This window comes from Myotis nattereri, assembly GCF_964212035.1.
Source record: "Myotis nattereri genome assembly, chromosome: 1".
NCBI classification, from domain to species: Eukaryota; Metazoa; Chordata; class Mammalia; order Chiroptera; family Vespertilionidae; genus Myotis; species Myotis nattereri.
This window is the reverse complement of record NC_138075.1, coordinates 104747799-104771325: the sequence shown is the minus strand read 5'-3', so window position 1 is coordinate 104771325 and position 23527 is coordinate 104747799. Positions and strand designations below refer to the sequence as shown.

The 23527-nt window shown below is 43.2% G+C and overlaps 1 protein-coding gene across 2 annotated transcripts in view; it reads left to right on the top strand.

Moving 5' to 3' along the window:
* CUL2 (cullin 2) overlaps nt 1-23527 on the top strand; it is a 174704-nt gene that overhangs the window by 139032 nt on the left and 12145 nt on the right. For both annotated transcript variants that reach the window (XM_081109768.1, XM_081109767.1), the window contains exon 17: nt 9647-9713. In XM_081109768.1, coding sequence (XP_080965894.1) covers nt 9647-9713 — 67 coding nt within the window. The remainder of the gene's footprint in view (nt 1-9646; nt 9714-23527) is intronic.

The window sequence follows — 23527 nt, the reverse complement described above, 5'->3', positions numbered from 1 at the left end:
GCACTTTTTTTTTCTTTTCTTTTCTCGCTTTTATCTTCCCCCCTTCTTTTTCCCAATTTCATTTTTGCACTCCTTTTTTTGGTCCCTACTTTTCTTTCCTTTTTTCTCTTTTATCTTTTTCTCTTCCTTCTTCCTTATGCCCTAGTTCTCTTAATTCGGGTGATGACCTTTATTTGGGGTTAATAATATCGTGAATATATTTGTGTTTAGTGCCTGGTACGTGGTGCCTTGTGTTGTATTTTGTGCCTTTAAATCAACACAGCAGATCCAAGCAACAGCAGCCTCCTGAGCACCACACCCTCTGCTGAGGAACAGCAGCTGTACCTGAAACCTCCCCCTACCAGCCAGAAGAGCCACCACAGATGTGAAGAGCACCCACCAGAGGAGCTGCTGCCAACTGAAGAGCAGCTGCTACCGCAACTGCCCGAAGAGCAACCACAGCCCAAGGAGTCACTGCCACCCAGGGAGCAGCCACTGAACGACTCAATGTCTAGATATGTCAGTGAGATCAAACATGGGTAGACAAAGAAACCCCCAAAGGAAAGAGAAGGAGGACTCTCCAGAAAAGCAGCTAAGTAATACAGAGGCATGCAACATGACAGAAAAAGAATTCAGAATAAGGGTCCTAGAGTGCATAAACCGGATGCAGGAAAAAATCAACAACTTCTGCAAGAAGCTAGAAGAAACACATGAAAAAGTCAACTACCTATGCAAGAAGCAAGAAGAAACAGATGAAAAAATCAATAACATATGGAAGAAACTAGAAGAATCAGATGAAAAAATCAACAACTTAAGTAAGACCGAAGAAGAAATGAAGAGTGATATAGCTGAAATAAAAAACACCAGTGAAAGTATCAACAGTAGACTAGGAGAAGCGGAGGACCGAATTAGTGAATTAGAAGACAAGGAAGCAAAACACACCCAAAATGTACTGCAATTGGAGAAAAAAATTAAAAGACAAGAGGAGAGCCTAAGGGAGCTTTGGGACAACATGAAATGAAACAACATACAAATAATAGGGGTGCCAGAACAACAGAAAGATGAACAAGGATTAGAAAACGTATTCGAAGAAATAATATCAGAAAACTTCCCTGAGGTGGGGAAGAAAAAAGTCACACAAGCCCAGAGAGTCCCAAACAAGGTGAACCCGAAAAGACCCACACCAAGACACATCATAATTACCATGGCAAATGTTCAGGACAAAGAGAGAATCTTACAGGCTGCAAGAGAGAGACGGAAAGTTACATACAAGGGATCTCCCATTAGATTATCAAATGATTTCTCAACAGAAACACATCAGGCCAGAAAAGAATGGACGGAAAATTACAAAGTGATGCAAAGCAAAGGACTGAATCCAAGAATACTCTATCCAGCAAGGCTATCATTCAAAATTGAAGGGGAAATAAGAAGCTTCACAGACAAAAAAAGGCTAAGGAAATTTATCACCACCAAGCCAGCAATGCAAGGAATGCTAAAGGGACTGGTATAAAAAGAAGAAATAAAAAGCTCAGAAAGAAAACAGCCACACAAAAAAGAAATGGCTGCAAACAAGTACCTTTCAATAATAACTTTAAAGGTAAACGGACTAAATGCTCTAACCAAAAGACATCGAGTGGCTGAATGGATAAAAAAACATGACGCATACATCTGCTGTCTACAAGAAACCCACCTCATTAGAAGGGATTCACACAGACTGAAAGTGAAAGGATGGAAAAATATCTTTCAGGCAAATGGAAAGGAAAAGAAAGCTGGGGTAGCAATCCTTATATCGGACAAAATAGACCTCAAAGTGAAGGCCATAACAAGAGATAAGGAAGGCCACTTCATAATACTAAAGGGATCAATACAACAAGAAGATATAACTCTGGTAAACATATATGCACCCAATGCAGGAGCACCCAAATTCATAAAAAAACTCCTGGAAGATATCAAAGGAGAGATCGACAACAATACAGTCATAGTAGGGGACTTTAATACACCACTGACAGCACTGGATAAGTCCTCTAGACAAACAATCAGCAAAGATACAGCAATCCTAAATGACTCACTAGATCAGATGGACTTAATAGACATCTTCAGAACACTTCACCCCAAAGCCAGGGAATATACATTCTACTTAAGTGCACATAAGACATATTCAAAAATAGACTATATCTTGGGTCACAAGCAAAGTATCCCCAAATTCAAGAAGATTGAAATCATAAAAAGCGTCTTCGCAGACCACGATGGCATAATATTAGAAATAAACTACAATAAAAACAACCCCAAATACTCAAACACCTGGAAGCTGAATAGCATGCTATTAAATATTGATTGGGTTACCAATGAGATCAAAGAAGAAATTAAAAACATCCTGGAAACTAATGACAATGAAAACACAACAATCTAAAACGTATGGGACACAATGAAAGCAGTCCTGAGAGGGAAGTTTATAGCTCTACAGGCCTATCTCAACAAACAAGAAAAAATGGTAGTAAATCATCTAACTCTACAACTCAAAGAATTAGAAAGACAGCAACAAGAAAACCCCAGAGTGAGCAGAAGGAAGGAGATAATAAAGATTAGAGCAGAAATAAATGACATAGAGACCAAAAAAAAATACAGAAAATCAATGAAACCAAGAGCTGGTTCTTTGAAAGGATAAACAAGATTGACCAACCTCTAGCCAGACTCACCAAGAAGCAAAGAGAGAGGACCCAAATCAACAAAATTAGAAATGATAGAGGCGAAATAACAGACCCCACAGAAATACAAATGATTGTTTAAAAATACTATGGACAGCTCTACTCCAACAAACTAGACAACCTGGAGGAAATGCACAAATTCCTAGAAAAATACAACATTCCAAAACTCAATCAGGAAGAATCTAAAAATCTCAATAGGCCAATAACTATGGAAGAAATTGAAGCAGTCATCAAAAAGCTTCCATCAAACAAAAGCCCAGGACCAGACGGCTTCACAGGGGAGTTACCAAACATTCAAGGAAGAACTAAAACCTATCCTCCTCAGACTACTACAAAAAATTCAATAGGAAGGAACACTTCCAAGCTCATTCTATGAAGCCAGCACCACCCTAATTTCAAAACCAGGTAAAGACAACACAATGAAAGAGAATTACAGGCCAATATCCCTCATGAACATAGATGCCAAAATCCTCAACAAAATCTTAGCAAATCGGATCCAGTAGTACATCAGAAAGATCATACACCACGACCAAGTAGGATTTATCCCAGGGATGCAAGGATGGTACAATATCCGCAAATCAATAAACGTGATACATCACATAAACAAACTGAAAGAAAAAAACCACATGGTCATATCAATTGTTGCAGAAAAAGCATTTGACAAAATTCAACACCCATTTTTGATAAAAACTCTCAGCAAGGTGGGAATACAAGGATCATACCTCAACATAATAAAAGCCATATATGACAGGCCCACAGCCAACATCATACTCAGTGGACAAAAACTAACACCATTTCCCCTAAGAACAGGAACAAGACAGGGATGCCCCCTCTCACCACTCCTGTTCAACATAGTACTGGAAGTGTTAGCCATTGCAATTAGGCAAGAAGAAGAAATAAAAGGCATCCAAATTGGAAAAGAGGAAGTAAAACTGTCCTTATTTGCAGACGACATGATATTATACGTACAGAACCCTAGAGACTCCATCAAAAAGCTACTAGACTTAATACATGAATTTGACAATGTAGCAGGATACAAAATTAACCCCAAGAAATCTGAGGCATTTCTATACACCAATAGTGAACTTTCAGAAAGAGAGATTATAAAAACAATCCCGTTTACCATCGCACCAAAAAAATTAAGCTACCTAGGAATAAACTTAACTAAAGAGGTAAAAGACCTCTACTCAGAAAACTACAGGACGTTGAAAAAAGATATAGAGGAAGACATAAACAGATGGAAGAACATACCGTGTTCATGGATTGGTAGAATCAACATCATTAAAATGTCCATACTGCCCAAAGCAATCTATAAATTCAACGCACTTCCCATTAAAATACCAACGGCATATTTCATAGATCTAGAACGAACTCTCCAAAAATTCATCTGGAATAAAAAAAGACCCCGAATAGCTGCAGCAATCCTGTAAAAGAACAAAGTAGGCGGGATCTCAATACCAGATATCAAGATGTATTACAAAGTCACTGTTCTTAAAACTGCCTGGTACTGGCACAAGAATAGGCATATAGATCAATGGAATAGAATAGAGAGCCCAGAAATCGGCCCAAACCAATATGCTCAATTAATATTTGACAAAGGAGGCAACAACATACAATGGAGCCAAGATAGTCTCTTCAATAAATGGTGTTGGGAAAATTGGACAGATATATGCAAGAAAATGAAACTAGATCACCAACTTACACCATACACAAAAATAAACTCAAAATGGATAAAGGACTTAAATGTACGACAGGAAACCATAAAATTCTAGAAGAATCCAAAGGCAACAAAATCTCAGACATATGCCGAAGCAATTTCTTCACTGATACAGCTCCTAGGCTGATACAGCACTTGAAACTAAAGAGAAAATGAACAAATGGGACTACATCAAAATAAAAAGCTTCTGCACAGCAAAAGAAACCATCAACAAAACAACGAGAAAACCCACTGTGTGGGAAAACATATTTGCCAATGTCATATCTGATAAGGCCTAATCTCCAAAATTTCTAGGGAACTCATACAACTTAACAAAAGGAAGATAAACAATCCAATCAAAAAGTGAGCAAAGGACTTAAATAGACACCTTTCAAAAGAGGACATTCAGAAAGCCAAGAGACATATGAAAACATGCTCAAAGTCACTAATCATCAGAGAGATGCAAATCAAAACCACAATGAGGTACCATCTCACACCTGTCAGACTGGCTATCATCAACAAATCAACAAACGACAAGTGCTGGAGAGGATGTGGAGAAAAAGGAACACTTGTGCACTGCTGGTGGGAATGCAGACTGGTACAGCCACTATGGAAGACAGTATGGAGTTTCCTCAAAAAACTGAAAATGGAACTCCCATTTGACCCTGTGATCCCACTTCTAGGAATATATCCCAAGAAACCAGAAACACCAATCAGAAAGGATATATCCACCTCTATGTTCATAGCAGCACAATTCACCATAGCTAAGATCTGGAAACAGCCTAAGTGCCCATCAGTAGATGAATGGATTAGAAAACGGTGGTACATCTACACGATGGAATACTATGCTGTTCTAAAAAGGAAGGTACTCTTACCATTTGCAACAGCATGGATGGATCTGGAGAGCATTATGCTAAGTGAAATAAGCCAGTCAATGAAGGAAAAATACTGCATGATCTCACTCATTCATGGATAATAGAGACAATTATAAACTTTTGAACAATAATAGATACAGAGGCAGAGCTGCCTCAAAGAAATTGTCACACTGCAGCAGGAAGGCCGGGGAGGGTTGGGGGGCATGAGGTAGGGGTGTAAGAGATCAACTAAAGGACTTGTATGCATGCATATAAGCATAACCAGTGGACATAAGACACTGGGGGATAGGGGAGGCTAGGGGATTGTCTAGGGCGGGGGAAAAAAATGGACACATATGTAATACCCTTTGTAACACTTTAAGCAATAAAAAAAAGTAGTTATAATAAAATAAGAATATAACAATACATAAAGTAAAAGTGAGAAGAAAAAAATTGTAGTTAAATTAAGTAGAAGATAGTAAAGTAATGAAGTTCGTTCACTTCAGCGAGCTTCAATGACCCATGGAAGCTGTTTTAAGACCCCTCTCTACTGTTCTGCCTGGCACATCTGTTTCCTTTCAGTTAGCCAGCACAGCGTTGAAGTTCCCTGCAGTCCACCGCTCCTCTCTGTCATAAGCCACAACCTTGTGTTCAGGCAAGCACAATCTCTCTGCTCACTTTGTTTCTCTGCCTGCCTTCATTTGTATTTACACAAGAGTCAATTTCTGACACATCCCCTGAGTGGCAGTGTTTCTGGATTAGTTTCCAGGACCAAATGGCTCCTTGACCCAGTGGTTAGAGTTAGACTCTTCTTTTCCTGTTGCAATTAATACTGGGTTGAAGGGACGGACTGATCCAGAGGTGCTTTCCTGCTCATCTCTCCTTATTCTGATCCCCAGTTTCCTCAAAAACAACCTTCCCCTGCAGTCTCAGTGAGTGTTTTTAATCGGAAGATCCTATGTACTGGGCTTAGCAAGCAAGGAAGTAAAAAAGACAAAGCAACTGCACTGCCTCGCGTCCTGCCCCCCACCCCCCACCCCTCCCTCCGGCACTGCGCAGCTGGTATGGAACTTCAGGCTGCCTTTCTGGGCACAGTCTCTCACAGCTGTAGGCTTAGATCTAGAGATCCCCTCTGCCAGCAGCCCTGTGGACCCCTTTCCACATTTGAGGGCTACACTGACCCTAAGGGCTGCGGATTTGTTGGGTCGCAGTCTTCCTCTGAGACTAGTCCTTGCTGTGCATATTTCTCCCTCCAGTGTGGATCCCACATCTCACCTCTCTCCAGGCGATCTCTGATCTTTACATCCACAGATTGCCTCACCAGCTGTGTTTAATTCGCCAATTCCAAGTGGGTGTTATTCAATTCAGCTGTTCCTTCTATCTCAGCGGTTCTCAACCTGTGGGTCGTGCACAATGAAAATACATCCTGCATATTAGATATTTACATTACAATTCATAACAATAGCAAAATTACAGTTATGAAGTAGCAACGAAAATAATCTGCTCTGTGAGAAGGCGCAGGACCCGACCGTGTATTCAGCCGCCACCTTGTCTCCTCTGGACAAACTTTAGGTGCCCATGGCCAGAGTCTCAGTGTTTGTCACTTCACAGCTAAGGCAGCTGGTCCCTGGGCATTGTGGCTGTAGGTCCCAGGATGTATCTGAGGTCTCCCTGGTTGAAGCTAAGGCTGGGCTTCCAATCACAGCTGCTCTCCCCTTCAAGATCGCGCTATTTGTGCAGCAGAGCTGGCTGCTCCAGAAGAGATTTCAGTAGTAGTAGATGCTGCCTGGCCAGGGATCCTGATCCGCCAGTCCCCAACAGTTATATGGAATATAACTGTTCGTCACTCACAAATACAGACACTCCCTGCACATCCACGCACCCTCCTTTTGCTCTCTCACACACTATCTTGCAGCCTGCCATCCCGTCAGCTGCCATTTGGATCTCAGCTTTTGTCTTTTAATACCAAATAAATTCATAATATTCTCATTTAGAGCTGAATCTTTTTGTTATGATTAGCTATTCAGATATTTAAGTATAAAGAAATGGGTTTTTTTGGGCATAACGATATCATCAATAAAACGTTACTGGTAGTACCAGTTGCTAGGAGTAAAAATAGGTAAAAGTAAAAAGAGGTAAAACGTGTCTTCAGAGCTTTGAATATATACACTTTGAATATATAAAGCTAGTTTGCAGTTAAATAATTTGTAAAGGGTATTTTAAACTTTTCTCAGTTTCAGAAATGTTTTCATTTGCTTTTGTCCACTAATTCATTATAAATGTTTAATAATCCTATATAACTCTAATATGCAAATCAACCAAATGTCGGGATGACCAGTCGCTATGATGCGCACTGACCACCAGAGGGCAGACACTCAATGCAGGAGCTTCCCCCAGCCCACAGGCCCCAACCTACAGTGGCGGCGCGGAGCAGGGCCAGCAAGTGGGCAGCACCAGGCCAGCCAAGGCGGGTGTCAGCGGGGGTCACCCCGCCAGTCACCCTGCAGATTGGCCCTGATCACCGGCCAGGCCTAGGGACCTTACCTGTGTATGAATTTTGTGCCCCAGGCCTCTAGTTAAATTATAAGCTGTATAACAGTAATTAAATTTTATCAACACCCTTGGAGATTATTAATTAGTTAAAGCATACTTCTGGGATCCTTTTGTGACATATTTTTATTTTCTCTTTATCTACATTAGAGCCAGGAAGAAAATCTTAAGTATTCCAAGTGCTCGTCATTTCCTATTTATCATGCAAAGTGTTTGATGGATTTGCTTATAGAGGAGAATGATGCACTCTTGAAGGGAAAACATGCTTAACAAGTTTGAGTTTCCTAGGAGTAAGCCAAGTTGGAATAAACTGCTGAAAGAATTTATTAATTTCCTTGGCTGAGAGTGATCAGTTTTGTTGTAATGAGTGCGCATAGTGCAGCTGACAGGTCAGATGTTATTAATTGCTTTATTTAAACTTCGTTTTGAAAGTACAAATGGTAAAGTTTGATATACAAATAAAAGCTTTAGATATCCTAGATAATAAAAGGCTAATATGCAAATTGTCTCCTCGACCGGGAGTTTGACCAAGGGGCAGGACCGCTGGCCAACCTCCTGCGTTCCCTCCCCCCGGCTGGTGCAGCCTCAGTTGGCCCCTATTGGGGTGGGCCAGCTGGACCCCACCTGTGCACGAATTTGTGCACCAGGCCTCTAATATTACATATGACACAATGACACATCATTCTAAAATGTCTGTCCACATTCTGGCCAGTGTGGCTCAGTTGGTTGGGTGTTGTCCAGAGCACTGAAAGGTTACTGATTTGATTCTCATTCAGGGCACATCCCTGAGTTGTGGGTTTGATCCCTGGTAGGGGGTGTGCAAGAGGCAGCCAATTGATGTTTCTCTCTCTCCTGCTCCCTCTCTCTGTTAAAATCAATAAAAAATCTTAGTAAAAGTCTGTCCACAATTCTGAATTGTGACATTTGTGTATTCAGTTTTGCAGTAAAGTTGACTTTTTATTTTTTTAATGTTTCAGTTTTATTTTCTCACTATATTATGTAATATCTCATTAAAAGATAATAACTGTGTCCTGGCTGGGTAGCTCAGTTGGTTAGAGTGTTGACCTGATATGCCAAGATGGCAGATTCATTCCCTGGTCAGATGAATGCATAAATAAATGGAACAACAAATTGATGTTTTTCTCTCTCTTTCCCTCATTCTCTCCCTCCCTTCCTCTCTAAAGAATATAAAATAATAATAAATAAATACAAGATATGATCTGTGTTTTTTGGACTGGTGTCCCACTATTGCACATTCAGTCCAACAAATGAATTTTTTAAAAGTTACAATAATAGAATATTAAAGTTAATTTTTTATAATAATATGAACAAGAGAAAATACAAAGACAAGTACTCTGAAGTTTTGCTTGTATTAGTGTTCAACTGGATGTGGAAGTTAAATATTGGATGTCACTTTATAGGTAACCTCTCCTTCAGCAAAGGTATATACATTGACAAAAGATGAGAAATAAAAGTATGACTTGTATTTTCATATTGAAATTTATGATAGTGTTTTTGGTTTGTTATTAATATTTATAAAGTCTGAATTGATAACTTTAAAAAATGATATTGAATCACTGTGTTATTTCTGATTTTATAGAAAAAGTCAAATTTGCAGGGCTGCATTTTAGTAGAAAGTATCCTGGACAAGGTTGTAAGAGAAAAGAGCTGGAGTAATTTTCTTATGTTGTTTAGAGACTTGCACAGATGTGTTTTCTCATATGTAAAACAAGTAGATATACCTGATGGGGTATAATGTCTTTTTATAACACGAACTTTTTAAAAACTTTTTTTAATGTAGTAATAGCCAGGTAAGTTGTTACAGTAGCGGAAAATAATTTGACTTTTTTAATTTTTTACAGTTTGAATTATTTTACAGCCAGCATTTCAGTGGAAGGAAACTTACATGGTTACATTACCTCTGCACAGGTAAAATGAACTTAATTTTATCTAATTTAATGAAATTTATCTGCTCTGATTATGGAATAATTTAGAAAGAGATTTTCTATAGCCTAATTGTAGATTGCTGTTTTCCCCTCCTAATAATGGTTTTTAACCTTTTCTTCTCTACCTTCCTTTCTGGTTACCATTAAAGCAACTAATAATGAAATTCAAGTGCAGCACTTTTTTTTTTTTAATTGATTTCAGAGAGGAAGGGAAAGAGAAAGATAGAAACATTAATGATGAAAGCGAATCATTGATCGGCTGCCTCCTGCACACCCCACATTGGGGATTGAGCCCATAACCTGGGCATGTGCCCTGACTGTGAATGGAACTCCAACCTCCTGGTTCATAGGACAATGCTCAACACCAAGCCACACCAACCGGGCTGGTGCAGCACTTTTCAATAGTATTTTATAGTTATGCTACTTATAATAATACTGTTTATTTTTTAAATTTCTGAATTTTATTATGGTTTACTACATTTCTGTAATGAACCACTTTTTATAGACATTAGCATTTTATTTAGAAACCCAGATTTGATGAACCAGATACTTCAGAAAAACCTATTCTCCCTAAATATGCCAGACACAAACACATATTATATTAACCATTATATTAAATATCATATTAATTTTTATAGCATCATAAGGAAATGCAACCATTTGATTTTTATTTGTGGTACTATTAGTGAATTTCAGTAGTAAATGCTTTTTCCAGAAAGTCCAGGTTATTTTCCAGTAGTTTCCAGTTTTAGAATGGTTTAATCAGAATCTAATCGTTTCCTTTGCTGCTTTCTGGAACATTGGGGGCAGGGGGATCACTGTTCATTTTTTATTCTTGTTATTTATTAACAATTATAATTAATAATGATTTATTATTTTAAGTAAGGGTAATATCTGAATGATTGTACACTGTGTGCAATTGCTCTAAGTTACCTGAAGATGTTAGCCTAAGCAAACACTGACATTTTCTCTGCTTATGCTTTGAAAAATGCAGTATATCAGCTTTTCCTTTGTATAAGAAGGAAAGGGTGTGTATGTTAATATGTCTTAGAAATGGTACAAGAAAAAAAAAGAAGACACTGTACAAGAAAGTATCTCTTAGAAATGGTAGAAGAAAATCTGACCAGTCACCATAACCTTTATTAGGAAAGTCTTTCTGTTCATTCACCTAAGAATAATTACATGTAAGTAATTTCTCTTAAGTGCCATTTATTTGACTAATTGACATTTAGTATATGATATCTTTTTATGTTAGTAATAGTAGGTTATAATAATTAATACATGGTAATACATATTTATCAAGTTTATCTTTATGAAACAACTAGGGCATTTTAATTTTTCAATAGTTTGTGAAATAGAGATATTTATTGATATTTTAAATAAGTGGTAACAGTCATTAGCCTTTAATTTTACATCTGTTGTGAATATTTTCTATTCTCATTTAGTAGCTATAATTGGTTTTAAGGGAAAAATGGTGGTTTAGATAATTAAAAAAGCAAATATATCTTAATGTATTTAAATTTAATTTATTTTTAATTCTCCTTCATATCTATCTTGGGGAATTTAAACTCTTGATTATTCTCATTACCTTAGCAATATCAAACTGTCTCCTAAAGTAATTTTAATGAGAAGTGCACTGTTTTGGTGTTAGGCAACTTGTTGTATACAAAAAGAAAGAAAATCCCATGTACATAGTTTTTTGTGTTTAGAATTTGGACTGACAATGGTTATCAAGTAATTAACTGTAGTACAGTGTTTTGAATGTTGTAATGGAGAGACAGGCCCAGGGTATTACATATCGCACAGAATGATGATAGCCAACACCTACTGGGTAGATAAGATCTAAACTTGGTTTTCAACAATGAATATGACTTAGCCAAAATTGAGGCATAGAGGAGTATTGAGTGTATTACCAACAGAGGTAAAAAATTTTAAAAATTAAGCAATCTATTGCCCTGGCCGGATAGCTCAGTTGGTTGGAGCATTGTTCTGATACACCAAGGTTGCGGGGTTTGATCCCTGGTCAGGGCACATTCAGGAATCAGCCAATGAGTGCTTGGATAGGTGGAACAACAAATCAGTGTTTCTCCCTTCTTCTCTCTCTCTCTAATACCAATAATTTTTAAAAAAGCAATTTACAACAGTGATTTTCAGTCTTGTTTGTCTTATGGCACACATAAGTTAATTTAAAATTCTGCAGTACACCAAAAATACAGTTTTAGCCAGTCAGGCAAAAATGGTGTAATTTTGATTCATTCGCTCTGGATGGCTATTGTGTTGGCTGTTGTCATTATTTTTCATTTGACAAACTAAGGGAAAAGAGGTTCATGCCCATGACTCAAAAATCAGCTATTTCATGTTTTAAAAATATGCACATAGTGACATCAGAGGAATGGCAGTGTGAGACAGATCCTTATCCTCTCCCTCTGAAATTTCAACAAGTTAACCAATTAGAACTCAACAAAGTAATCCTGCTCAACACAGCTGCATGCCTGAGAGACCTATGCATTGAAATACCTAAAGGAGGACAACCAGGAATAAATGAGGGGATGAGAAGGAAAGTGCAGATGCAGCTCTGCAGCTGGGAACTGGCAACTGGGGCAGCTGGGAGCAGGTAGAAAGCCAGTGGTAGCAGGCACCTCCTTCAGCATGGAGGAACAGAGAGCTCTAGGGGAGGGGGAGAGGGACAGTCTAGCAAGGTGGGTGGTGAGAGAGCAGACAGTGTCTGAGTCAAGATGCCTGACAAAGCACGGCGTTCTGTGCTGCAGCTTTCCACTGTCAGGCCTGGCGTGGTATTTCAGACAAAGAAATGGAACCACAGAGCCCTTTGGCCGCTAGGACTCCCAAACTCACCACCCATTGTCATTTGAGTTGGGTTCCTGAGCATATCTGTAAATCAAGAGCTGTTGCAGTAGAACCACTACAGTAGGACCTCGGGTTACATCAAAGACCCATTTCTACAGCGTAGCCTAACGCGATTTTCGCCGTAAGTTGGAACCCACCTACATAAGGACCTATGTCACTCACGAGCACATACACAGCAGTAATGAAGTGAAACAGTGAAAAAAATTTCAAAGAAAGATAACAATTCCTGATCTTTACTTGTAAATAAATAATAAAAAACATAAAGCACATGTACATACGCCGAAATGACAGAACTTTTTTTTTTTTATAAATGGGAAATGGCGACGTAACCACGAAATGATGTACGTCGTAACGCAAGGAATGTCTGTATTTCCCTTTGACTGATCCCCAAGAGTAGGGGTTCTCAAACTTTTTAAACAGGGGGCCAGTTCACTGTCCCTCAGACTGTTGGAGGGCCGGACTATAGTTTAAAAAAAACTATGAACAAATTCCTATGCACACTACACATATCTTATTTTGGAAGGCAGCTATGCTCACCACTATACCACCAACGCAACCTCACATATCTTATTTTGAAGTAAAAAAACAAAACGGGAACAAATACAATATTTGTATTTGCATGTGGCCCTGGGGCCATAGTTTGAGGACTCCTGCCCAAGAGGGACCTTAGGGTGGAACCCCTTGGAGGTCAAAAATTGCCATTATGGTGATGAATACCAGGAACCTACAACCAAGATTGCTTTACCCAGCAAAGCTATCATTCAGAATTGAAGGTCAGATAAAGAGCTTCACAGATAAGAAAAAGCTAAAGGTGTTTATCACTACCAAACCAGTATTATACGAAATGCCGAAAGGTATCCTTTAAGAAGAGGAAGAAGAAGAAAAAGGTAAAGATACAAATTATGAACAACAAATACACATCTATCAACAAGTGAATCTAAAAATCAAGTGAATAAATAATCTGATGAACAGAAACTGGTGAATATAATAGAATCAGGGGCATAGAAAGGGAGTGGACTGACTATTTTCGGGGGGAAAGGAGGTTGGGGGGTGCAGGAAGAGACTGGACAAAAATCGTACACCTATGGATGAGGACAGTGGCGGGGGGTGGGGGGGGAACCGTGTGGAGGGGAGCTATGGGGGGGAAAAAGAGGAACAACTGTAATAATCGGAACAATAAAGATTTAATTTTTAAAAAATTGCCATTATGGTGGGGAGCAAAACAAACTCCACCCCTAAGAAGCGCTACTGTACTCTTATGGAAGCCAGGGAGGTTCAAGACAGGGAGATTACAGAGGTAAAAAAAATCTTGCGAATCAGTGCCATCCACTGGAAAATAGTAGAAAGACCTCTTCAGAGATAAATGCACAGACAAAGGAGGACAGCAAATAACATGGATAAGCACAGTAATGAAGATGACCAGAATGAAAATGAAAAATCACCAGAAGGCAAGCTGGAACACATGGAAATACGTGACATAAATGACATTTCAAGATTGAATATCTGAAAATACTCAAAGAGGTGTGAGAAAATACAGATAGGCAATACAGTGCACTCAGAAAACAAATGTACCAAATGAGTACTTTACAGAAGAAATTGAAACTTTGAAAAAGAACAAATCAGAAATCCTAGAAATGAAATGTGAAATTAAGGATATTAAGAGTGAACTACTGGCCTGACGTGTGTGTTTCAGTGGTTGAGTATTGACCTATGAACCAGGAGGTCACAGTTTGATTCCCAGATGAGGCACATGTGCTCAGTCCTCAGTGTGGGTGGTACAGGAGGCAGCTGATTGATGATTCATATTCTCTCTCTCTCTCTCTCTCTCTCTCTCTCTCTCTCTCTCTCTCTCTGTATTTAAGAGTGAACTATTGAGCATAGAAAACAGAGACAACCAGATAAAGGAAAGAATGAGTGATATCAAAGATAGGAATCTAGAAATGATGCAGAAGGAAGAAGAGAGAGACCTGAGTATAAAGAAAAATAATAAAAGAGCTCTAAAAGAACTACCTGACTCCATCAGAAAAAGCAATATTTGAATTATAGATATTGCAGAAGAGAAGGAAAGGGAGCATGGAATGGAGAGTCTGTTCGAACAAATAGTGGATGAGAACTTCCCAAAAGTATGGAAAGAATGATACACAACACCTACTTACCTCAATCCAAAGAGGCCCTCTCCAAGGCACTTGGTATTAAAGCTGTCAAAAATTAATGGCAAAGAAAAAATTCTCAAAGCAGCCAGGGAAAAGAAGGAAGTGACCTACAGAGGAAAACCCATCAGAATTTCATCCAACTTCTCAGCAGGACCTCTACAAGCCAGAAGAGAGTGGAACCAAATATTCATACATCTGAAAGAGAGACATTACCAGCCACGAATACTATATCCAGCAAAATTATTCACTAAATATGAAGGAGAAATAAAAACGTTCCCAGACATACAGGAGCTGAGAGAGTTTAGCACCAGAAAACCTCCATTGCAGGAAATACACAAGGGAGTTATTCTACCAGAAACAAAGAACATAAGGTCACAACACTATGAGTAAGATCATCAAAAAACTTACAGCATAAGCAGGGATATTTTGCAACAATAAATTGGAAGGGCTAAAGGTCTGTGTTGGCAAAAGAGAATGAAGATCAGATGCACTCAAAAGAAAAACTATGGTATATATGCAAGTCTATCTTTTTTAAACCTAATGGTAGCCACACACACAAATTCCCAAACCAGGACACATAGCTTACAAAAAGAGGAAACAGAGGAAAGAAGTATGGAATACCACCAAACAAAAACAACAGACAGAAACACAAAGGAAAAGAACCAATGGAGGCCCAGAGCTACCAGAAAACAAAAGATAAAATGGCTATTGGAAGTGCTTATCCTCTTATCTAATAAAAAAACATGGTAATTAGCTGTAACTTCGCTACCCTTCCCATTGGCTAATCAGGGAGATATGCAAATAAACTGTCAACCACGATGGCAGCCGGCAGCCAGGCAACTGACGTGAACAGGAGGCTTGCTTGTTCCAGTGACGGAGGAAGCCAACGTTCCCTGCCTGCCGCTGCTGGGCTCTGAGCTGCTCTCTAAGAAACATTGTTACAAATACAGAAGCTAAACAAAACCCCAGAAACCTGCTTTCAGTCAGCCTGGATCTCAGAGCTGGAGTCGCAACAAAGTTTCAAATACAGAAGGTAAACAAAGTCCAGAAACCTGCTTTCAGCAGCTGAGGTCTGAGCTAAAGCCGGCTCTCAGCTCCAGTGACAGCCATAGAAGGTAAATAAATCCCAGAATGAAAAAAAAGGAAAAAAGGAGAGGCTGGGAGCTTCAGTCCCCCGCCAGCCTGAAAACGGCCCTCAGCCCCTCACCCAGACTGGCCAGGCACCCCAGTGGGGACTCCCACCCTGAAGGGGGTGTGACCAGCTGCAAACAGCCATCATCCCCTCACACAGACTGGCCAGGCACCCAAGCGGGACCCCCACACTCAAGGGGGTGTGACCAGCTGCAAACAGCCATCATCCCCTCACCCAGGCTGGCCAGGCACCCAAGCGGGACCCCACCCTGATCCGGGACACGCTTTAGGGCAAACCTGCTGGCCCCCACCTGTGCACCAGGCCTCTATCCTATATAGTAAAATGGTCATATGCCTCCCAGCACCGGGATCAGTGGAGCAGCGAGGCCTCACTGCCCCTGTGTCAAGCGGAGCCGCGAGGCCTCCCAGCACCGGGATCAGTGGAGCAGTGAGGCCTCACTGCCCCTGTGTCAAGCGGAGCCGCGAGGCCTCCCAGCACTGGGATCAGTGCAACAGCGAGGCCTCTTAGCACCGGGATCAGCGGAGCAGCGAGGCCTCCCAGCACCAGGATCAGCGGAGCCGCGAGGCCTCCCAGCCTGGGATCAGCGGAGCCACAAGGCCTCCCGAATCCGGGATCAGCGTAGCAGCGAGGCCTCTTAGCACTGGGATCAGCTGAGCAGTGAGGCCTCAGTGCCCCTGTGTCAAGCGGAGCAGCGAGGCCTCCCGGCCTGGGATCAGCGGAGCCACAAGGCCTCCCAAATCCAGGATCAGCGGAGCCGTGAGGCCTCCTAGCACCGGGATCAGCGGAGCAGCGAAGCCTCATTGCCCCTGTGTCAAGCGGAGCCACGAGACCTCCAAGCACCGGGATCAGCGGAGCAGCGAGGCCTCCTAGCACTGGGATCGGCAGAGCCATGAGGCCTCCTGGCCCCTGGAGCAGCGTGACAGGGGGCAGTGCCCAAATCCCCTGATTGCCCTGTGGCTCTGTGTGTGACAGGGGACAGCGCCCCAACCTCCCCATCGGATCTACCCTGAGCGTGACTGAGGGTGGCATCGCAACCTCCTTATCCGCCCTGCTCTGCATGACGGGGCAGCGCCCTAACTCCCCAATCGGCCCTGCTCTGGGACCGACCAGGAGCTGCGGGGCAGGCACCTAGGGATTGGGCCTGCCCTCTGCCACCCGGGAGTGTGCCTAAGCCAGCAGGTTGTTAACTCCCAAAGGGTCCCAGGCTGTGAGAGGACACCACCCCCCCCCCCCGCCAGTGCACAAATTTTTGTGCACCGGGCCTCTAGTCCTGTCTAATAAAAGAGAAACATGGTAATTAGCTGTACCTCCACTACCCTGCCCATTGGCTAATCAGGGTGATATGCAAATTAACTGCCAGCCAAGATGGCGGCCGGCAGCCAGGCAGCTTAAAGCAAACATGAGCCTTGCTTGCTTCAGTGTCAGTGACGGAGGACTCTAACGTTCCCCGCCTGCCGCTGCCGGCCTCTGAGCTGGCAGTTTGAATCATTGTTACAAATATAGAAGCTAAACAAAACCCCAGAAACCTGCTTTCAGCCAGCCGGGATCTCAGAACTGGAGTTGAAACAGTGTTTCGATTATAGAACCAAAACAAACCAGAAACGTGCTTTCAGCAGCGGAGGCCTAAGAGCTGGAGCCAAGACTCAGAGCTAAAGCTGGCCCAGAATTAAAAAGAAAAAGAAAAAAAGGAGCGGTTGGGAGCTTCAGTCACCTGCCAGCCTGAAAAAAGCCCTCAGCCCCTCATCCAGACTGGCTAGGCACCCCAGTGAAGACCCCCATCCTGAAGGGTGTGTGACCAGCTAAAACACCCATCATCCCTGCATCCAGGCTGGCCAGGCACCCCAGTGGGGACCCCCACCCTGATCCAGGACACCCCTCAGGGCAAACCAGCCGGCCCCCACCCATGCACCAGGCCTCTATCCTATATAGTAAAAGGGTAATATGCCTCCGGGCACTGGGATCAGCATGACAGGGGGCAGCGTTCAAACGCCCTGATCGCCCTGCGGCTCTGTGTGTGACAGGGGGCGGGGCCACAACCTCCCTATCCACCCTGCTCTGTTTGTGACAGGGGAAGGCGCCCCAACCCCCTGATCAGCCCTGCTGTGTGCCTGATAGGGGGGAGCTCCCCAACCCCTTGATTGCCCTGCGGCTCTGTGTGTGACAGGGTGTGGCTCCCCAACCCCCTGATCCACCCTGCTCTGTGTGTGGCAGGGTGCGACGCCCCAACCGCCCCTCCCCCTCGTGGGCCCTGCTCTGTGTGTGACGGTGTGGCGTCCCAACCCCCCTCCACAGGCCCTGCTCTGTGTGTGACAGGATAGAGCCATAACCTCCCCATCAACCCTGCCCTGAGTGTGACAGGGTGCGGCATCCCACCCCCTGATCGCCCTGCTCTGTGTGTGACAGGGGGCGGTGCCCCAACTCCCCTGTCGGCCCTACTCTGTGAGTGACAGGGGGGAGCTCCTCAACCCCCTGATAGGCCCTGCTCTGTGTGTGACGGGGGAGCTCCCCAACCCCCCTGATGGGCCTGCTCTGTGAGTGACAGGGGCAGCGCCCCAACCCCCTGATTGGGCCTGCTCTGTGTGTGACGGGGTGGCGCCGCAACCTCCCCATTTACCCTGCCTTGAGTGTGACAGGGGCGGTGCCCCAACCCCCCAATTGGCCCTACCCTGAGCATGACTGAGGGTGGCATCGCAACCTCCTGATCTGCCCTGTTCTTTGCATGACAGGGGGCGGCGCCCCAACTCCCCAATCGGCCCTGCTCTGAGCCTGACCAGGGGCTGCACCTAGTGATTGGGCCTGCCCTCTGCCACCCGGGAGCAGGCCTAAGCCAGCAGGTCGTTATCTCCCGAGGGGTCCCAGACTGCGAGAGGGCACAGGCTGGGCTGAGGGACCCCCCCCACCCCCCCCCCCCGAGTGCACAAATTTTTGTGCACCAGGCCTCTAGTCCTACCTATATAATAAAGATGTAATATGCAAATTGACCCTCACGTCACAAGATGGCTGTGCCCACAGTGGAGGCGGGGTTCCCATGAGCTGTAACGAGCAATCAGCAGGGACCTGAAGCTGCATGGCGCCAGCCTAGGGTGGGGAACCTCAGGCCCCACCCCCACCCCCACCCCGCCACCGAGCCAGGGGTCCTGAGGTAATGTCCTCGGCCCAGCAGGGCTTGACGGGGGATCTCAGGCCACGCCCCATGCCCTGACCCCGGGCCAGGGGACCTCAGGCCGCGCTCCCCATCGCCAGGCTGGGGGACCTGAGGCTGAGCGCCCCCCCCATCCGGCACTGGGCCGAGGCACCTGAGGCTGCGTCCCCCCGCCCAGCAGGGCTTGATGGGGGTGGGGCCGGCCGGGTCTGGATCTCGCCCAGTGGGGGTGGGTCCAGCTGGGTCTGGGTCTTGCACGATTTTGAGATGCACGCGGGTGGGCGGGGACTTGACTCTGGGTCCCGTGGGGTGCCCCAGACTCTGACAGGAGGGAGATTTTTATATACATTTTATTAATTTTCTTTCATCTCTGACACTTCTATTATAAAGAAAGGGCAAATAGCAATATTAAAATATTTTCTCTAATTAATTCCCTTTTAATGTGCATCAATTTCGTGCACTGGGCCACTAGTTCATGTGATAAAAAAATCACTAATTGCATTTGGTTTTTCTGTCTTCCCTCTTTTGTTACGAAACTCAAGGTATTTGACACTTGGGATGCTCTATTCAAGAATGAGATGTTTTTGTTGCAACGTAGTTTGATTTATTTGCAGCAAGTAGTGGAGAATGGGATTCATATTCAAAGCTCTGCGTCTTGGAAGGAAGGTTCAGTCATTGCTTATATACACTATTTGATCAATTACATGTTAATTTCTTGTTTGCAGTTGGCTACTGCCATCCAGTTGTGTTCCCCTCAAGCTCATCCTGTTTACAACTGGTTTACAAAATACTGTGCTACATTCTAACATTTAGTAAGGATAACATTTAGTAAGAACATTATAACTACCTAGACTTTGAGACCCTTTTCCTATTTTAACAATTCCCTTGAGATTTTTCACTCCTCATTCTTGCAGGAATAGGCATGAAGTTCATACTTGTGTAACTACTTCCTGCTGAACATGGACAAATTCTCTGGCTGCCTGACTTATGACAGTCATGGAGTCCCCTAGGTCCTGGGATTCCTAAGAACAAGAGTGCATAATAATCATCACTTCTTTTGAAGAGCAGCTTGAAGGTCAGACAGGTTCATAAGAGTACTGTGGATCTGGATCCTTGTTCTCACTGGGTGGTAGAGCTTGCTTCAGTCCAGAGTGATCTATCCAGCAAAAATGAGTTGTTAGTAACACAAAATGAGGACCTGTCCATATTGGGTTCAGTTGATCTTGCAGGAATCTTGATTTCCATGCTTTTAACACGTTAAGCCCCATGTCAATCACCAGTGACTGACACTATACTTGCCCATTTGGACCTCCTCAGTCTCTGGCCACCAGCATATTGGTGAAATCGGATATCACGGACTAAATGGAAAGGAAGACAAAACAGGCTTGGCGCTTAACATGTTAAATATACCTGGTTCCCTGGAACATATAGGTGTACCTTAGTATCTGTTTGTGTGGGTAAAATCAGGTTAGCACGGTGGTTGGCAAACTGCGGCCCCTTGAGTGTGGCTCTTCCACAAAATACCACATGCGGGCGCGCACATACAGTACGATTGAAATTTCATGGCCACACTCAAGGGGCCAAAGAGCCGCATGTGGCTCGCGAGCCACAGTTTGCCGACCACTGGGTTAGCATATTTGTTTAAGTTTTAAGTTACCTTTCCTAAGTGGATTATATGTTTAACGGCCTATTTTATAAGTGGGTCTTGGCACCCTAAAATTTTAGAGGAGCCTATTAAGGCCTACCATACATAAGTTCAGAAGTAGTCAACTGAAGTATTCCTTTAGGTGCTGCTCTGGTCTGGGTTAGGACAGTCGGTAATTAAGCCAGGTCTTACGGGTTTCTTGGTACATTTTGGCTAGGGTCTTTTTGAGCAGTTGATTGCATTATTCTGTTTTAACTGAGGACTGTGGTCTCCATGAAGAATGTAAGCTCCACCTAAGATGGAGAGCCCAATGCTACAGCCACTGTAAAAGCCAGCCCATTGTCACTCTGAAAGATCCAGGGGAGTCCTAATGTAGGTATTATTTCCTTAAGCAGACCTTTACAACTTCATTGCTCCTTTCACTTTATCATGGGAATGATCTACCCATCCATGAAAGGTGTTTACTAACACTAATAAGTACTTGAATCTTCCAGGACCAAGGAACACTACTGTAATGCCCACCTTCCAGTCTTTTCCAGGTAACATTTCCCAGGCCTGGACTGCCTTAAAGTGGTACCACAGGTCTAATATATGCATTGTACACAGCTAGCCATAACACTATTAATGATTCTTCTCATGCCTGGGATCACTATTACCTGAACTAACTGTTCATATAGTGCTTCCTTCCCAGAGGTTCTTTTCTTTTTTTCTTTCTTTAAATTAAATCTTTATTGATCAGGTTATTACAGTTCCTCATTTTTTCCCCCATAGCTCCCCTCCACCCGGTTCCCACCCCAGCCTCTGCCCTTACCCCACCCCCCCCACTGACCTCATCCATAGTTGTACGATTTTTGTCCAGTCTCTTCCTGCACCCCCACACCCCTTTCCCCCCGAGAATTGTCAGTCCACTCCCTTTCTATGCCCCTGATTCTATTATATTCACCAGTTTATTCTGTTCATCAGATTTTTTAATCACTTGATTTTTAGATTCACTTGTTGATAGATATGTACTTGTTGTTCATAATTTTTATCTTTACCTTTTTCTTCTTCCTCCTCTTCTTAAAGAATACCTTTCAGCATTTCATATAATACTGGTTTGGTGGGGATGGACTCATTTAGCTTTTTCTTATCTGTGGAGCTCTTTATCTGACCTTCAATTCTGAATGATAGCTTTGCTGGACAAAGTAATCTTGGTTGTAGGTTCTTGCTATTCATCACTTTGAATATTTCTTGCCATTCCCTTCTGGCCTGCATAGTTTCTGTTGAGAAATCAGCTGACAATCTTATGGGTCTCCCTTGTAGGTAACTAACTGTTTTTCTCTTGCTGCTTTTAAGATTCTCTCTTTGTCTTTTGCTCTTGGCATTTTAATTATGATGTGTCTTGATGTGGTCCTCTTTGGATTCCTTTTGTTTGGGGTTCTCTGCGCTTCCTGGACTTGTAAGTCTATTTCTTTCACCAGGTAGGGGAAGTTTTCTGCCATTATTTCTTCAAATAGGTTTTCAATATCTTGCTCTCTCTCTTCTTCTGGCACCCCTATAATTCAGATGTTGGTTCGCTTGAAGTTGTCCCAGAGGCTCCTTATACTATCTTCATATTTTTGGATTCTTTTTTCTTTTTGCTTTTCCGGTTGGGTGTTTTTACTTCTTCGTATTTCAAATCTTTGACTTGATTCTTACGATCCTTTAGTCTGCTGTTGGATCTCTGAATAATATTCTTTATTTCAGTCAGTGTATGCTTAATTTCTAGTTGGTCCTTTTTCATAACCTCGAGGGTCTCACTAGATTTATTGAGGGTCCCACTAAATTTATCGGCGGTTTCTAGGAAATTCTTGAAAAACCTTAAAAGTGTGGTTTTAAATTCTGTATCCAGTAGTTTGCTTTCCTCCATTTCTGCCATTTGTGACCTGTTTCTTTTTCTCCACATTTTGGCTGCTTTCCTGTGTTGCTAGGGTGGCTTTCTGTGCTAGGTGTCCTATAGGGCCCAGTAGCTCAGCCTCCCCAATTACCTGAGGTGGACACTCTTGGTGCACCCCTTTGTGGGCTGTGTGCCCAGTCTTGTTGTAGTTAAGCCTTGATTGCTGTTGGTATCACTGGGAGGAATTTGACCTCCAGGCCAATTGGCTGTGGGAATCAGCTGTGTCTATGGTGGGATAACTTCTGTGCTGGAGACACCCTTATGGGGCAAGACTTGCTTCAATGGGGCTTTGGTGCTCACTGAGTCTTCCCCCTGAGTGTGTCCCTTATGGATCTGAGGAGTTGTAATCTGGATGGTCCCACTCTGACCACTGGGTACACTGGCACTTGGATCTCTAAGGAGGTGCTAATTTAGCCTCTGCCTGAGGCTACGCAGCAGGAGTTACAGAGGGATCTGCAGATTCCTCTTCTTTGTTTGGGATTTGGAGGTGCTCAGATGAGGCCCAGCTGTGAAGCAATGCAAGCTGCTGTGGGGCCTTGGGCCTTCTTTTGGATGTTCTGGGTCTCTCTGACCCAGCTGCAGTTTGTTAGGTAATTTTACATTGCATAGGGCCAGGTCATTCATTTGCAAAAACCTCTGCACACAGCTTGGGTGGGGCGGGGTCTCAGGGAATCAACAGAGCGGAGCAAACAGCCATGGCTGATCCTCAGTCCTACCCTAAGAGGCCCCACGTATCAGTGTCCTGGTAATTGCTGCAAGCACCTCTGAGAGAAAGCCGCCCTCAAGTTCCGCCCTATGCCAGACAATCCAGTTTCTCCCCGTATGAGTCTGGGTCCCCAGAGACTGGCCCGGAACTATGGTTCAGAGCGGGAGCGTGTGTCTCCCTCCCGATTGAAAAAGACAACTGCGTCCTCAGTTACCAGC